This window comes from Habropoda laboriosa, unplaced genomic scaffold (assembly GCF_001263275.1).
Source record: "Habropoda laboriosa isolate 0110345459 unplaced genomic scaffold, ASM126327v1 scaffold713, whole genome shotgun sequence".
NCBI lineage: Eukaryota > Metazoa > Arthropoda > Insecta > Hymenoptera > Apidae > Habropoda > Habropoda laboriosa.
This window is the reverse complement of record NW_017100832.1, coordinates 379,308-396,640: the sequence shown is the minus strand read 5'-3', so window position 1 is coordinate 396,640 and position 17,333 is coordinate 379,308. Positions and strand designations below refer to the sequence as shown.

The window sequence follows — 17,333 nt, the reverse complement described above, 5'->3', positions numbered from 1 at the left end:
TAAATTCATGTAATACGAAATGTCAAATTTTTCAAAGAAGAATGAAAATTGTGCTTCAAACTGAAACGAACATTTAAGGTTACAGGTGATTTTAACAAAAAAATTCAATGTTCAATTAATCACTCTTATGGACAACAAAACTTATGGATCACCAATAATCCACGCAGCACAGAACCTAATTAATCCTCAAAAAAACAGAGTCTCAATTTGCCCTCGTCAGAGGAATCGAAACATAAAAATTCTTCAACGATCACGAACCCCTCGAGTTTCTCCGTCGGTCGCAAAACCGACTGCAATGCAATGTGTCGCATGTTATTAGCTTCAACAACAACGAAAAATCCACTGTTAGAAGATGCTCCAAAGGTGGTTTCATACCAGACACGAAGGAATTGAAAATCAGGTGCGTTTTCTGCGGCCTAGTACTGTGCAGCCAGCGAGAATCCTACGTTTTTCTTAGCAACCGATTCCCGTGTGTTCCATGAGGAGGTTATGGTCGGTCATTTCTATACCGACCAGAAACGCGCGAATCTAAAATCCTGTTCGTGTGAATTCGTTTAGGATGACTGTGTTGAAACGGTTTTCGTAAACTGAAGCACCGATTTCGTAGTGTATGCGTGTAGTTCTTTCTTCTTTCTTTTTTTTTTTCTTTTTTTTTTGCCGATTTCGTTTCTTTTCCACTCGTCATGATTCGCCGCTGTGACGAGAACGAGACGTCTTCTGGTGCTTTTGTGGTGCTCGTTGTGCGAACGCAGCGATCGATCGAATAATTCTTAGCTATACTTTTTGTTTTTCCTCTTTTTTTTATATTTTTTTTGTTGTTGCTTTTCTTCGGTAAGTTTCTATAAGTCGACGTCCTCCTGTTTGGCTTTAGGCGCGATCTTCTCGTCGCTCTCGGATTCCTTGACGACTGCGTGGACGTCTGCAACTTCTACAGGTGGAGGAACCGCTGGATTCATCGAACCGTCCTCCTCGGGGATCTCGAAACCGATCGTAGCGCCAATTTTCTCACTTGCTTTCTTGAACGTGTCTGAGAGCATCACCTGTGGCACAGTTCGATCGCCAGGTGTACAGATGTATTATTTAGTTATTTATTTACGAGTGTAAAAACTGATTACAATATGTAATATACAGGGTGGATTAAATGAAGCGTTAAGCAGCTGTTTTCTTCGAAACTACGGTAGATATTGACTTAAATCTTTTTTTTTTTCACATTAAATACTTCAGAAAAGTCGTCAGAAAAATTTGTTACACTTTAATTACATAATTAATTTATAGAATATACGAAGTTGATGTCTTCGGTAGTTTTGAGGAAAATAGCTTGTCACACTATTTGTCGCACACTCTGTATATTACAAATAGAAAAGAGAAAAAGCAAATAATCGAATATAATAAATTGAGGAAAGAAAGTGAGAAACAATGGAATAAATTGAAAAAAAAAAAAATAAAATTAAACAACGTGAAGAGTAAGAATGTAGTAAAATAGAATAAAAATTGGAAAATAAATAATATTATGAACTAATGTACTGAGACTGTAACTGGATAATAATGTTTGTAATACAGTTGGGTAATAATTTGTATGATATCTCGAATAAGCTGTGGTATTTTGGAAAAGTAAGATAGGTTACTGTGCTGGCTGCAAATTTGAGACGCTCTGAAATTAGATTTGTCTCTTTAGTGCAGTTATTTATGTCATCGGATTATTGTTAAACGGTTAATAAGAGAGATAGGAAAACATATGTTAAAAATACTGAGTCTAATTTTCATGAAAAATTTCTCTGAAAAAAGGTAAGATTGAGAAATTCCCTAGAAACCCAATGAATACATTAAAACATAACAATACTTAAATCCCACCCCCTATAGATTCAGATTTTCTCGTTGTTACTAGGAGAGTTAATTTATCTTAACTTAATTATTAACTTTTCTTCCTGATTATTTATTCATATTTTCACTTCGTACGAGAAATTCAAGATTCTGAATGAAACTTGAAAGAACTGCCTCTGGTATCGAGTGAGAGAAAATATCGAACGTATAATGGAAGAAAAGTGGCGTGAGGTAAATTGTAAATAAAGAGACTCGTACCTGTACAACGTTGACGCACATGGACGTGAGAGACAGGCCGAACACCAGGTATATTATCGAACACATCATGTATATGGGATGCTAGATCAACCAACCAATCAATCTGTTAATTTTTCGCTAGTGAATTCTGTCATCGGGCAGTTTTTTTTTTTTTTGTAATCTCGCTAAGAAAACACGTGCAACTGTGCTGAAGTGAGACTTATGCGAAAAGCACGTACGAAATAGTGTATAGAACGGTGATGTACATGTTTTTTTTTTGTTTTTCTCGGATATTGTTCTCTATCATTTTTTTTTGTTTTTGTTTTTGTCTGTTTTGTTGATGAACTTTTTGATTTTCAAAGCTTACCATCTGAACGCCACCGTGAAAGAAAGAAGCAAAAAAACTTAGTTAATCATACGTCGTCGTGATTGCTCACAGAAGAAGGAAGAATTTGTTCCTTTTCACGTTGGAAAGTGGAGGAGGAAACATTCCATCGGTTGTAATACAAAGCAAACGCTAATCGCAAATGAAAATCGAAGAACATACCATCTGAAGGGAAACGTTCTGGATCGACTGTGACGAAAAGAAAGATCATTTCGAAAAATTGTGATCTACCTTACCGGTATTACGTTGCATAGAAAAAAATCGAAGAAATTTCAGGAAATTTCACGTAGAAAAAATAAAAAATCACCCAATTTCGCTGAAAATTCTCTTCAATTTTACTACACAACTGATAAGAAAAAAATCACCGATTTTCACGAAACTTTGGTACACAGTAGTTCTCAAAAAAATATTCGACACCTATTTTTTTATATCGAGAATCGTTCACGGCGAAGGTGTGAAAATCTTGCTCAAAGTTGAGGATAGCCAAACATCTCGAAATTAATATCTCGAAAACTGTTAAAGATAGAAGAACAGTATAAATTGACGAATTTCCTATTTCTCACCAACAAATTTGGAAAATAAAAAAATTAACAATTTCAACCAACCATATTTATTTCCTCTCATCTTTCAAGCCGAATTTCACCTCTCCGATACAAACGATTTCCAATAAAAAAAAAATACGTGTCGAATATTTCCTCGAGTACTATCGCACACGAAAGTTTCATCGATATCGACGATAATCAGAGTTCTCTAACGACAATGTAAACATCGCAACGAACGTTCCTCTTCGCGGAAATCTACAGCGACGAAATCTACCTCGTCTTCTAGGGGCGCAGAAATGAGTGGAGCGTGATGCAAGAAGAGATATTAAAAATTATAAAATCGACGAATAGACGAAGAGGAATGATCACCTTTGGCACGTAATCGCCGAAGCCGATAGTGCTCATGGAGATGAAGACGAAGTAGAAGCTCTCGAAGAAGCCCCAACCCTCCGACATGCAGAACAAAGTCGCCCCGATGAAGATGTAACCGAGTAGAATGGAAATGGCCACGGAGATTGGTAGATTGAATTCGTCGTCTACGGCGAACGCGGACATAGCCGGTGTTCCTGGTGAATCCGGCACGTTCCCGTCCAAATTCATCACTGTTTGCGACTGCTGCGCCTGCTTCTGCATCTCCTCGATATTCTCTGGATTGATCTGCGACGGCCCTTTGAACGTTGCTAGGTCGTACACCAATTGCACGCCTTTCATCACCTCCTGTTCTCGATTGAACATTTTTAACAAGGTGACATGTGAAATTGTAGATGAAAGTTAAACAGGTGGGGACAGGTGTAGAGTCAAAGAATTAGGGTCACTCAGAAGTTTCAACATCTTTCGTATTTTTAATCAATTTTTAACCCTTATGTCTATAACCGGGTACCCTTTTGCATAATTCTCACTTAAAATATTTGATCTTCCAGGTAAAAGATTGAAATATCCGACCAGATCGTTATTTCGCACGTTTCCTATCCGTGTTCGCCTTAAGTTCAGAATTTTGTTATTAGAAAAGTGCTGAAATTGGACGATAAAGTAGATGACAATTGTGGTTAGTGACATAAGGGTTAAAGGCTTGAACGTAATTAATAATAATTTTTATTAGAGTCAGACTCGTGCCACAGATTTTGGTCAAGATCTGACAAAAACAGTTGTTTCGGTAAGAAAAATGAATTTCAATTCGAATTTTCGATTTAATTTATGAAACTGAAGATTGCCAAATTTGATTAATCTACGATACACTAGCTTCTCTTACTTAGATCCATAGTCAGGAAAAGAAATCATACGTCAAGGGGTTAAAGAAATTCTGATTCCCATCCTGCACGTACTGAGATCTCCGTCCACATACAGATATGTAATAAAACAACAACGACTTACGTATATCGTCAAAACACGAAAGATGTTGAAAATCATGAATGACCCTAATTTTTTCGCCAGAGTCTGTAGTTCCTTTACGAATTAATTGGTTCCTGGCGGCCGTGAATTCGCGAAGAATCGCGTCGTTACGTAGATACCGCGTGATTCTCCGTGGAATTTAAAATAAAAATTCGTAAAGCGAGAAGTACCTGTGTATCTGACGAATTCGTGGTGACGTTTGGTCGCGACAAATGGGTGACGAGTGGAATTGTCGGTACGGAAGTAGAGCAGAAATGATTTTAATTGAGAGGGACAGGATATTGTAATACCAAGTATGAATAACAAGTTGTAGTCTTGAATATAGGACGGGATGAAAGTTGACTTAGTTAGGTGTATTTGACGAATTCGTATTGTCGCTTTAATTGGGATATAAGCTGAGATGAAAGTTAGTTAGTTTGATGTATTTAACGAATTTCTACTTGTTGTCCGATTGGTGGCAAGTGTAACAAGTGTAACGAGCAGGAACGTAGAGGCAGGTAGGAGAAATAATTAATACAATTTCAATTCATGGAACAGGAAATTGCAATCTGAAACGAAAGATAGGAGAAGAGATCAATCGTGTAGTACATATAGGAGAGGCAATGTTGCGAGTCGTATGTATATTCATCGCTGTTTAATTGTAGCCAAGTGTAACAGGTGGAATTATGTAGATAAATAAGAATCTTGTGTCACCAGTTTATCTCTTCATTTACGAGATATATCAGATGGTTCGGAAAGTTCGTAGCGAAATGTAGGAAAAATTGAAACCGTCGTATCTCTGTTTCTAACTGAGATAACGACAAAAGCCGAAAGGTGTTTTACTCGTTATTGGAAGATAAATCCCCTGAAATTAGTCCCAAGGCGAACTGTAGCTTCTACGGTGGAGCGTTGACCCGAAAAATTCAACATTCGACTTATATCCATCCCTGTTCATCTTATTTTCACCTTTAACCCTTTCGCTACGGCAGATTTTAATGCGTAACGTGTTTGACCGACGGTAAATGTTTAACCATGGCTGCAAAATTTGTTATTTTGGCCGTATCGTTTTAAAAGTAGGTTTATTAAATTAAGATGGGAGTGTATGAAGCATGAAATTAAGTGTTAAATTAAGGTGGAAGTGCACCAAAAGGCTCCAACAATGTAGTGCGAGCAAATTTTCAAAACACCTATAGGCGCCAATAGTAACAAAAGGGGTAACCCTTTGACAGTCTGATATAATTATGAATTAGGGTGAATAAAATTCGTATTTTATTTTTTTAATAATTACGTCGTGTGCGATTATTTTTAAGGCACAGTGCACACAACCCTACGTCATAGTCCTGATAACAATATCTCGTCTCTTTCTAACTTTCTTCCCAAGAGTCTCTCTTGAGTAAAACTGTTCGTTATTTAACGCACTGCCCTAGTCTCGCTTGGGACAAACTGTCCAAGGGTTAACTGTCGAGAAAAATACCGTTTAACTTTTATTACTATTTATGTCAATTAGAAACATAGACACAATGGTTTAAATTTTGCTACGAACTTTCCGAACAATCCAATATTTAATTACACGCACAAGCATTTTTTCTCCTTTTTTTCTATCAAACTTTCAAGTTCTCTGAAAGAAAAATGTGTGCAAAGAGATTCTTACCTGGACAGGTACGGTTCGACGAACTTTACGACAACTTCCGGTATAGTATAGCCTCCTCACAAACGCCCAGAGGAACTTGATACCACGTGTGAACAACTTGCCAAAGTCAGCCAGTATTATCAGAAACATCGGGATACCGAAGATAGCGTAAACGATTGTGATGGCTCTTCCTGTGTTGGTACTCGGTGAAATGTGGCCGTATCCTGAAAATAGCGCGCGAGCAATTCTTAATCGTGTACTTACACACACAGACGCACACATAAATAGAGGGAGGGAATCTGTTCTTTAGAATCGTCAGAGATATGATTCATGTTTTCGGTTAATAAACGTGGATTGGAGGGACTTTTAAGAGGGATTCGAACTCGCTGCACTATACTATATTTCTATAGGACCAAAAATAACCGGGCAGATACTAAATACGCGGTGGCATTCGGTCTAACTTTAGCCGTTTTAGTGGTACAATTTGGCGGTTGTTTGCTCGTAAACTAGTCGCATGCTTCGATGATGGAACCTGATAATAGAGCCACTCTGTGAAAGCCAGTCGTTCACACGAATAATTCTAATCTGAAACAATATTTACAAGATGGATCGTCTAAATCCCTGACAAACTTCATTTTCTCCTCGTCGACTACGTTTAATAAACTCGTTCCTCCAGTAATTATCACTCATCGAGAGATTTATCGATCGATGACGAACCCTCGTGACAGATTAGGGATGAAAATTACTGAAAAATTGGGCTTCGGGTGATATTCAGGATCGAGAGTCACTTAAAGTGATCGATCCATGGATAATTAAAATCTCGTGGAAGATGAAGATTTCTTTTGGTAATTAAGAAACTCAAAAGGATCAAAATTATTCCAAAAATTGAGCTCTCGGTGATTTTCATTCAAAAGTCACTTAACGAGAGAGACCTCTGAAACCTCTGCGAAATCGTCGATCCATGGATAATTAAAATCTCGTGGAAAAGGAAGCTTTCTTTTGGTAATTAAGAAACTCAAAAGGATCAGAATCATTCCGAATATTGAGCTCTCGGTGATATTCACTTAATAAGAGATCATAAATATTCCTGAAACTTGTGCGAAATCGTCGCGTGTCCACGCAACGACGCCGCGTCGAGGAATCATTCGAGTGTCGGCGTCTTTTGAAAATTTTCACCGCTACCGTGATACGCGTGCGCACTTCGACACCGGCCAAAGAATCTCCTCGACGCGGTTAACTATATATCCGTCAGTTTGGAAAATCAATACGGAACTCGTAAAACGTTTTACGACAACCGTCACTTCATCCATATCGATCCACTGTTTCCTCCACCTCAGGATTCATCCTCGACCTGTCCTCACCGATAGTGGTTATGACGGTCAAACAGTAAACCACAGCGTTCAAGAAGCTCCAGCTTCTTTGACCGCTGTAACTATGAAGACCGGCCTCGTGCGCGTTGTGCAGCTGTTCCTCGAATTCCATCAACTTCCGGCGAGCCATGCTCTTCCAGTCTTCCTCCTTCAAATTGTGACTGTAGTTCCACAAATTGTCCAGGAAATCTCGCTTCACCCGTTTCACGCCGCACTTGTAGAACGTCTCGAATGCTCCCTCGGTGAACCGGAAGACGAACGCGCCTAAGCCGCAGTAGATCATGACCAGCAACAGTTCCGACAGACAACGATTCCTCAACAATCTCATTGTTCGAGCTTCGCGCGGATTTTGCGCAACGAAAGCCTTGAATTCAGCGACCACGTCTCTCAGCGCTCGCAGGAAGTCCATGAAAGTGACCTTCTCCAGCTTCGATATCTCTACGAATTTTGTTTCCGTACGTTTCGGTGGTTCGACGACTTTCTTCGGTTCTTCCTCTTCGACTTTTTCCTTCTTGCGGAAGAAAGGAAGCCAGGAGAACCAGGATCTCTTCTTCTCCGGTTCCTTCGATTTTTCTATAGATTTCTCGACGGCATCTTGCTCCGTCTCCGTCAGAGGCATGCTGAATTTTCTTCTTCTCAACACAGTCTCCTCTCGAGCGTCGTCGTAGACGTCCAGAGTTTCAGGATCGAGGATACTACGCTCTCTCTTCAGATACTCCTGCTGCGCCTTGGCGAAATCCTGGATAAGACTCTCGTTGCTCAACGGAATTATCTGTTTCTTCACGTCCGACAACGATCTCTTCATCACGATCTCCTCGGTGGTCTGTTTAGGGAACGTCTCGCTCTTCTTCATTTTCGGATCCTCGTCGGTGTCGTCCGTCTGGCTGAATCTCCTGGAACGTCTTCTCTCCGGTTTCACCGTCACCTCCGCTTCCTCCACCTTCTGTTTACTCGGCTTCTTCTCCCGCGGAGGTTTCTCAACGGCGTCCTTCTTAGCGTCAGTTTCGTCAGTGACCATTCTCTTCGAACTACTCTTCTTCGCTCTAACCTTACCTCCTTCCGGCGATTTCGTTCTTCTCGTATGCTTGTCTATCTCTTCGGTGTCGCTGGAATCCGTAGACTGTCCGTGTTTCTCCACACGTTCCTTCGATTTCTTCTTCAATCGTCTCTCCACCTTGCGCGGTCCTTCCGCAGGTTGATCAGCGTCGATCTCTTTCGACTTAGGTATAGCATCCTGATACCTCTCCTTAGCCAACACCTCGCCGCTCTTCGTCTCCTCCTTCGCGGGACTTCCTGTTTCTATTTTAGTAGCTTCCTTCCTTACCGACCGAGCTTCCGCGTCATTCTCACATGCTTCCTTCAACGGCGAACTCTTCTTCCTACCACCAGCGATCTCTTCAACCTTAATCGTACCCTTTCTCTCCTCCTCCACCTTTTGCTCCTCCAACTTCCTCTTTCTCTCCCGCTCCTCTAGCTCGGTTCTTTCGGCGTCCTCGGCCATCCGCTCCATTCTAGCTCTCCTCGTTCCCTCCTCGTCATCTGACGTCTCCACCAGCTGTTGGTTCCTCGATGCCGGGTCCGGCGTTTTCTCGCGCCTCCTCGCCGCCGCCTTGCGACGCCTGTGCACCGTGTAACTGTCCTCCATGTTGGAAGACGCGGAAGAAGGAGGTGAGAGAGATCGGTAAAGTGAACCAAGCCGGGGGACCAAGAGAAGAGGATCTTCTTTTTGTCTTCTGTTCCGTACACAACACGGAGTGTCTCTCGTTTGGAGAACGCGACGCGCGCGGACGATTGCGTTCCTCTGTTGGATCTAGCCGGTGCAGAGGGACACCGCCGGGACAGAAATAAAACAGAGGCTGCTCCCACCACCCAGCTGGCAATGGGTGCCGCCGCTACCAGCGGGACCAGATGCTTTTGCCGCAGCGGGTATCGAGCGAAGCCGCCACGCGAATCGCGCGCAACACAGAGGCCAACGACGCTTCGAGGCGTCGCGGTGCCGGCCCTGCAGCCACTGCAACCCGTTCAACGGCCCGCTATTCGAAGCTTCGAACCTGCAATCGGCTGGCTTACTCCTTCTTCTCCAACCCTACTGGAAACCTATGCGGGACTCCTTGATTCGACGACGTCGCTACAGCGCGACGACTTTGCTTGCTCGCGTCGAGCTTTATGCTTTAGGAAAGGATGAATTAGTTTGAATTAGTTTAGAAAAAATTTTCAGGCACCTGTTTTCTTCGTTTTTTTTTTTAAGATTTTTGCATTTTTCTTTTTTTTTACGAGGAGAAGGTACACGGTGTGGAAACGAGTGCTATTAATCGCGATAATTGAAGAATTTGCGGCAGCTTTGAAGTTTGCTGAAAAGGGAGGCAACTTTGTAATTTGCTGAAATTTAGTTGTTGGATATGGTTCACGGTTGTTTGAAATCTTTTGCATAAGTTTTCACTTTGGAAATGTTTACAGATGTAGAAATTTTTGAAAAGTGGGGACTAGGAGGGATTTTGTGGTACTTTCGCAAGAACGTGAAAAATTGTTAAAGGAAAATACAGTACTTGATTACCTACACAAGGATTAAATGTTTAAAAAGCATTGTTAATAGATTTACGTAAGGAAGAGGCAGACTTGATGATAAATGTCTAAGTTATAAGGATGTTATTTGCATCGTATCTCGATTTGGTGAAAAAACAGAGGCAAAATAATTTCCTATTTCACTCTAATTTTTCTAAAATTCCGATGGGTCGGCATACGAACTCTGTTGCAATATTAAATCACATCTAAATACAGAATTCACAGAAGGAACAGCGTGAGACTGTTATAATCGTTGTAACATGTAAATGGAACTTAAAATTTAGAATAAAAGAAGAAAGATATAAATTCTTTCTAAGTATCGTAACAAACGGACGTTAAATAAAATTTTAATTTCTATGAACAATTATCGAACATAATTTTACCCTCACTGTGGCTATTCTCAGTGGATGACCACAGGTCAATTTAATTTTCAATTCTGACAAATATCGTGTAAATTGAGAAAATGTACGATACAAATTATTTCACGATGAACAAACTTCTAATTTCTATAAAACATTACTTCGCGTAATAATTTTAGCCTTACTATGGCTATTTTTATCGTTGACCACAGGTGAACCTGATTTTCAATCCTTGCGAACGTAGTCTCTCCACGAAAAAGTAACAGAAACATTAAAACAGTTTTTTATCGAAGAAAGTTGTAAAAATGTACGAGTGATGATTGAGTAAATTATTCCAAGTATAAATATGTAATAAAAATTTCAGAATTGATACGTTACACGGTATTAGAACAGAAACGTAGGATTCTTCAGGAGTAATTAGTCGAGGTTTGCCTGTCCTTGATGACGTCTTTAGTTCCGCCGCGAAATCATTTGCCTTTTGCATACGGAACTATTTAGACACACCGCGTAATTCACACCTGAAGGTTCCGAGATGTGAAAAGGCTGGTCCACTCTTATAGGAGTGGACATAGGTTAGCTAGTAGACCTTGACCATCCTATTCACACTCTACCTTCTTGTAGAACTTAGGTATAACAGCATAGATCTTTACCAATTACAAATTCCTATCGTAAAATCAATAAATTTATTTTCATTCGAAATACTGCAAAATTATTTCGAGACTTGAGAGAAATCAATATGCACCTCGTTTTTAATCCTTCTTGTATATTCTTATTTTTCAATTTAACGTTCGATCAAAATTGATATTTTACTAATGAAACTTTTTTCTTGTTACAGCTTATTCCTAAATTTTCCTTCTTATTCAATTTATTTTATACTTTGTTCTTTTTTTCTCAATTTTTGACTCGCGTTTTATGAAAATTTAGCTTAATGATCAAATCGAAAGCAATATGAACCGGCGGTTTCCCTCGGTAGATAAAACTAAAGTAAATCGGTAGCCAGCTTATTTTTTTACATACCCGATTTTTCGATACTTTCATATTTGATACCTTGCAAACCGTTCAACACAGGAGACCGATATTTTTACGGTTTCCTGTGCTTGCCAGCGAATGTGCTGATGAGTTTCGGAAAAAAAAAAAAAAAAGAAGAAAATCGATGACATAGTGGCAGAAAGTGGACAATTTGACGTAAAATGGCTCGTATGTGGGTTAGGGTAGCTCGAATTCACGCATTTCTTGACCTATATGTGCTTTCAGGATTGCTCCAATTCAGATTGCAGTTTTTTCCGCATCGAGGAAAATTCGTTTTATGTTTCACGCAGAGGCATTTACGTGGTTTAAAATTTTTCACAGAGAGACAATTGAAATTTCTCAATTTTTTAATTGTTCAAGTTTAATAAAATATCACAGATATACTTCTGTTTCGAATAATCGTAAAATGCCATGATTTCGTATTAGAGAAACATATTCTTTCTTTTTTAAATTACAAGATTGTTTTAAAATTATTCTACTTTTTTTTTTACGTTACAATTAAATAATAAACGAACCGTGTTATTATTTGCCGTATAGAAAATCGCAGGAAAAGTGAAAAACGGATGATTCATTATACAGAAGTAATTAAACGAGCCTTTTCATAATATGCCTTGGTTTTCGAGGGGATGAAATTTGAATATTCATCGATTATTCTTGCATTTATATTAACAATGAATATTACGCGGCCGCATTAAAGTCATAGTTTACGCGTAAAAGCGGTATCATTATTGAAGTTAATTAATCAAAATAATAAATTCGTTGTAACAAGTGAAAATTGAAAACACAGTAATGTTTATTTCTGTCGAACAACGGAACAAATTATTCTGCATTTCAATTACCTATGGAAACGAAGGAAAAGTGTATTTTTTCAAATTGGTGAAAATCTTCAAGATGGCGAAACGGTCGTGAGATTTGACACAGCGTTTGACAAATGTACATCGACGAATAAGACGAACGAGCGAATTTGACGTTTGAGAAATAAAAGAATCCGACCTTGCTCCGTATTATCCGTTTTGCAACGAAAAAAGATTTGATACTGCAGAGAAAGATGTGTGCACAGAGATAACGCAGCGAATCGCCAGCATTATGCGATTCTTAAAAGTTCTCCCCGAAGTTTCGCAAGTTCCAGAACTTTTCTCGCTTATAGTTGAAAACGAATATTAGCTCCCCAGAGTTCGCAATTTTTTTAAATCATAGAAATAATCACAGGAGGAATTTTCTCCAGACTTGATAACGAAAGTTTTCTATATCGTTGCAACGTTGAACAGGTAGTTCGATACAATTATAGTAGAAGAGAAAAATAATTATCCCCATTTTTTGGCCATTTTTAGATTAGAACCTCTTGTGCTGATTAAATAAAAATTCTATCGCTTTATAGTGAAGCAAACTGTCGTTACTATCATTAGTATAGTTGGTATAAAAAATTTGAGATGGACAAAAAAGAAGAATTGAATTCTTTTCTATTTTCTGAAAAATCGATCATCTCCGTTTTTGGCCATTTTTAAACTAGAACCTCTTCTACTAATTAAGTGAAAATTCTATCGCTTTATAGTGCAGCAAACAGTCGTTACTATCATTAGTACCTATAGTTAGTATAAAAAACTTGAGGTGGACAAAAAAGAAGAATTGAATTCTTTTCTATTTTCTGAAAAATCGATCATCTCCGTTTTTGGCCATTTTTAAATTAGAACCTATTCTACTAATTAAACAAAAATTCTATCGGTTTGGTGCAACGTACAGTCAACTCCTACTATTATAAAGACAGTGGAGATGATAAAAGAAAAATGTTATCCTTTTTTATTTCCGGAAAAAATCTTCACTGCAAAAATCGATCACCTTCGTTTTTCGCCATTCTTAGATTAGAATCTCTCCGTCTAATTAAACAAAAATTCTATCATCTTGGCGCAACAAACCGTCAAATTCTACCATTAGTACAGTTACCCTAAAAAATTGGTAGTAACTAAAAAAAAATTGTATTCTTTTTTATTTCCTGAGAAATCTTCATTTTTCGAGATGACCAAAGATCTTCAATTTTAATCCACCATAAAATGCAACTTTATACATCTCATAGCACACAATTCTAACTCTGGTCACAATGTTAATTGGAATGTTTAAGCCACGTTTAACCGCGAAACTCTGAAACTAAAAGACCTTATCTTCTTCCTTGAAATTGAGTTCTCAAGACCGCGAGATTCATCTTAGTTCAGAGTCACTTTACATCCCTTCCGCATCTATCACAGACACTTTAAAACTTCCCAGCCGACGAGATCTTCATTTTTTTAAAACGCCCTTCCGCAGAGACCGGCGAAAGATGTATGTAATTGCGATGTTTCGAAGAAACGCCACTTTTTCAAACCTCCATCCTTCTCTCCTTCTCATTTCCCATCGTTCCCTTCCGGTCAGCAATTTATTCCGCGTTCATTTTCACACCGGCATTCGACTCGTGCCAATGAGACGTCATTTTTCATCGCAAACTTTCTCGCTCGTTCATCTTCGATCTTTTTTTCCTCTCCTCCGCCACTTTTCTCCCCGACTTTTCACCGGACGAATTTCTCTTCTCTCGCTCCTCTAACGAGATTCATTTAACCCTTTGAAACCCGAGCAATTTGTTCTCGATTTTAGTTTCGGAGGGAGAATGAAAAAAAAAAAATATTCCACCGAGTTTAGTACGTAACTTAGAATTTTTTGCACATACCGAGGTTAATTTTGAAATGGAAAATGTTAGAAGTGTGGGTAAAATTCGCCGACTGGAGACGATCTTCTCGTTCGCGATTTCTCCAAAGAAATTGCGTCTGCTTGATTATAACGTATATTTCATTCCGACGACACGGCGGACTTTTATTAACGCGGCACAACTTCCTTTCAAACCGTGTCCTTTCAATCGCGATTCTTAATCATCGCGTTTCCTTTTCTACGTTCGCCGGAGCAATTCTTCCACGTCTCGTTTGTCGCGAAGTGTTTGCTTGGAAAAATCGAAACATTCTCTCGCCCTCTTTGTCGTACTCTATGGCAGCGAGATTCGATTTTGCTTTTAGCCCGATGTTCACTGTACGCTTTGCAAATATTTTTAACTGCAGCTGTAGTTACCTTGCTCTTTTTTCATTTGTACGTCTGATAATCGAGGGTAATAATTTTCTCGTTACCTTTATCGTTGCAATTTTTCAATATAACGAGGCTCATTTTTCGGAAAAATTTTGCGTACCTAGGGAGTGTTTTAGAATTCTCGATATTTGATTGATGTTTGACAGAGAAATAGTAATTTGAAGAATTATTTTGGAATCATAGATATTTGACACAAAAATAGTGCTTTAAAAAATTATTGTGACTTCTGCTCGGGGGAAGAATATTTACTTGACAAGTGTACTTTAATTACACTTCTCCTGCTGCAAATTTTTCAGCATTAAAGATCTTACTTTTACCTGAAGAAATTTATCCAAACGAACGAAAAAATGCGAAATAACTTTTTAATACCGAATAACTGAAAAAGCACTGAAATAATTATACAGAAACGAATTTTTCTCTCCGTTTCAACTTTAAAAGAATAAATAATTTTCATACAATTTTCATTCGAACATTTGCAACATTTACGAAATATCACGTTTGCCGAAAGCGCACAGGGCACTTGTATTAATTGAGAAACTTAAAAAGAAAAAAAGAAAAGAAGCCGCTCGTAAGAAGGACCAACTCTCGGGAGAAAGAGATTCGCGGAAATTTTTCCTGCCACTTTGTTTGCACCTTCTTTTCACGCACGAAGCTCGTGTCTTCGTGTTTCTGATCTGAAAAGTTTCCCCCCTCGCCGGAAATTGTGACAAAAGGGCGGAACAATGTAAATCTCGAGCAGAAGTAAATATTCCCGCGACTTCCAGGAACTATTAAGATATTTTCGTTCCAGCGGACAGAGGCTGCTCGAGGCCAGGAAAATTGAAAATACGCGACACGAGGGTACAATTTCTAAATCAACGAGCCCCAATTCACCGACCTAGCAATTTCCTTTTGTTTCGATGCAGGATGCGACGACTCCGAGGCCGTGGGACTTTTTCTTTTTCATTGTTCATCATCGCGGTGGAACGGTCGAAAGTCACGCAGACAACGTCATCGAATCGTCACGAAAGTGTGCAAATGTCGAAATCAATCTCGAAACAATTTGTTTTTCAAATTCGTGAAAGTGTCCGCACAGTCGGTGGGAAAACGGAGGGAATTTTCACTGTGTCGGGTGTTTTGGAGTGGAATTTTTGTAGCTGGAACTGCGCCTCTTTGGAGATTCTTTTTGGGGGGAAATATGGAGGTCAAAGTTGAAGTAATTTGTATAATAAGTAATTTTAAATAATGTACAGTTAGAAACTTTACTGTGTTAGATTCTTTTGGATGAAAGAATGTAAAATGACAGGAATGGAATTTTTACAGTTGGAATTGCATTTTTTCGAGCTCCTTTGGGGAAAATATGGAGGTCAGAGTTGAAGTAATTTTTATGATAAATAATTTTAAATAGCGAATAATATTGTAAATCATGTACAGTCAGAAATTTCACTGTGTTAGACACTTTAGATGGAGGAATGGAATTTTTATAGCTGGAATTGCGTCTTTTTGGGAAAATACAGAGGTTCAAGTTGAAGTAATTTATACAATAAATAATTTTAATCAACGACTAATATGTCGAGGCACCGTTTTTGGGGACGTAAAGCCCGATACGGAGTCTACGAAACTCCTCAACTTCCGGTTAGTTTATAAATATAGAACATTTCTGACAACTTTCCTCATCGATTTACCTTTATAGAACAGAGCGATTGGTTGGATTGATTTCATTTTAATGTAACTAACGTTGAGTCCTAAACAGAATGGAAGAAAAGAAAAAAGGCAGAATCAGCGGAGTCTCTGAGACTCCGCCTCGACGGTAGAGGGCTAAATAAAAATAATAATACGACACTCTAAATAATTTTGTGTCACACTGATCTTTGTCTTATCAAGATACTTGAAGATTTAACGATAAAAATATTCTTTACCAACCATTTCGTAGTAAAATACATATTTCACAATATGAAAAAAGCGATTTACGAAAGAGAGATAAAACTGAACGCAGAATTCCTCGAAGCAATTTCACAATCTAGAGCAGAAAATTCCTTCCTTCTGTCAAACGAAAAATATATGATTTATACTATGTTACCCAGTGAAAAACTAAAAATTGAATCCACCGTGAAAGGAAAGATGGAACAAAACTGAGAATTTCCGGAAACAATTACACAATTAAGGAGACACAGGACACAAATCGAAAACAGAACAATTTAACGAGTATTAAAAGAAAAGTGTCCCTTGTTAATTCTTCTCAAATGAAAAATAGAACTCGGACAATTTTACACTGGTAACAAACGAGACTTAATCTACCTGCGAAGAAGAAAAATGTAGAAGAAAAGATGGAGAAAAACTGAGAATTGTACGGAACAATTTTTACAAAATTTAGGACAGACGATGCAAATGGACTCTAGGCGAGGTTAAAGAACAGTCGTCGTAATAACGGAGGAAATACGCGAAATACGAAGAATTGTACAGGGACGAGAAGAGAGGAGGCGTTTCTTCTTTTCAGAGATGAAATCGTTCCGTGGTACAATTTGATAACACGCGCGTGGCCGTTGGCTTTGCTGTGAAACGCCGGCTTAAGTGGAATTTAAAATTCACAAAAATAAAGATGATGCCTACCCGGGCAGATTCTTCTTCTTTTTTTTATTCTGGAAAGCTACCAATAAACGAACACATCGACGCGTGAGTACACGCGCAAATCCACGAAAATAAAATGTCCGATCGAAGCAACGCGGCGGTGTTTCTTTGTGCGTTTCTCTCGAAATGAAACCGGCAATGACTAATTACTATTCATTTTAACATCGGTGATTCATCATTCCCCGAGCACACCTGACGCGAATTCACGTTTTCCGCGATCCCGTAATATCTGTCGTTTCCACGATTAATTACTTTAAATGTGTTGTTTATCTGGTAAACGAAATATTAATTGAAGTTAGAGTGATAGGAGATATGTTTTCA

The 17,333-nt window shown here is 38.7% G+C and overlaps 1 protein-coding gene across 1 annotated transcript; it reads right to left on the bottom strand.

Annotated features, from left to right (window-relative positions):
• Positions 1-617: 617 nt before the first annotated feature.
• Positions 618-9,129, bottom strand: LOC108577273. Its single transcript, XM_017940406.1, has 6 exons — positions 7,345-9,129; positions 6,005-6,207; positions 3,355-3,702; positions 2,606-2,608; positions 2,080-2,160; positions 618-1,040 (listed from the first exon to the last, which is right to left on the bottom strand). The coding sequence occupies exons 1-6, from the start codon at positions 8,996-8,998 to the stop codon at positions 840-842; spliced, it is 2,490 nt and encodes an 829-aa protein (XP_017795895.1). The 5' UTR covers positions 8,999-9,129; the 3' UTR covers positions 618-839.
• Positions 9,130-17,333: the final 8,204 nt, after the last annotated feature.

Excerpts from the sequence above, each read along its gene's own strand:
- LOC108577273 (XM_017940406.1), bottom strand. The coding sequence starts at position 8,998 with ATGGAGGACAGTTACACGGTGCACAGGCGTCGCAAGGCGGCGGCGAGG. Across the intron at positions 6,208-7,344 it reads GACCGTCATAACCACTATCG|GATACGGCCACATTTCACCG; the intron begins GTGAGGACAGGT and ends CGCTATTTTCAG. Across the intron at positions 3,703-6,004 it reads GTCGAACCGTACCTGTCCAG|GAGGTGATGAAAGGCGTGCA; the intron begins GTAAGAATCTCT and ends AATCGAGAACAG.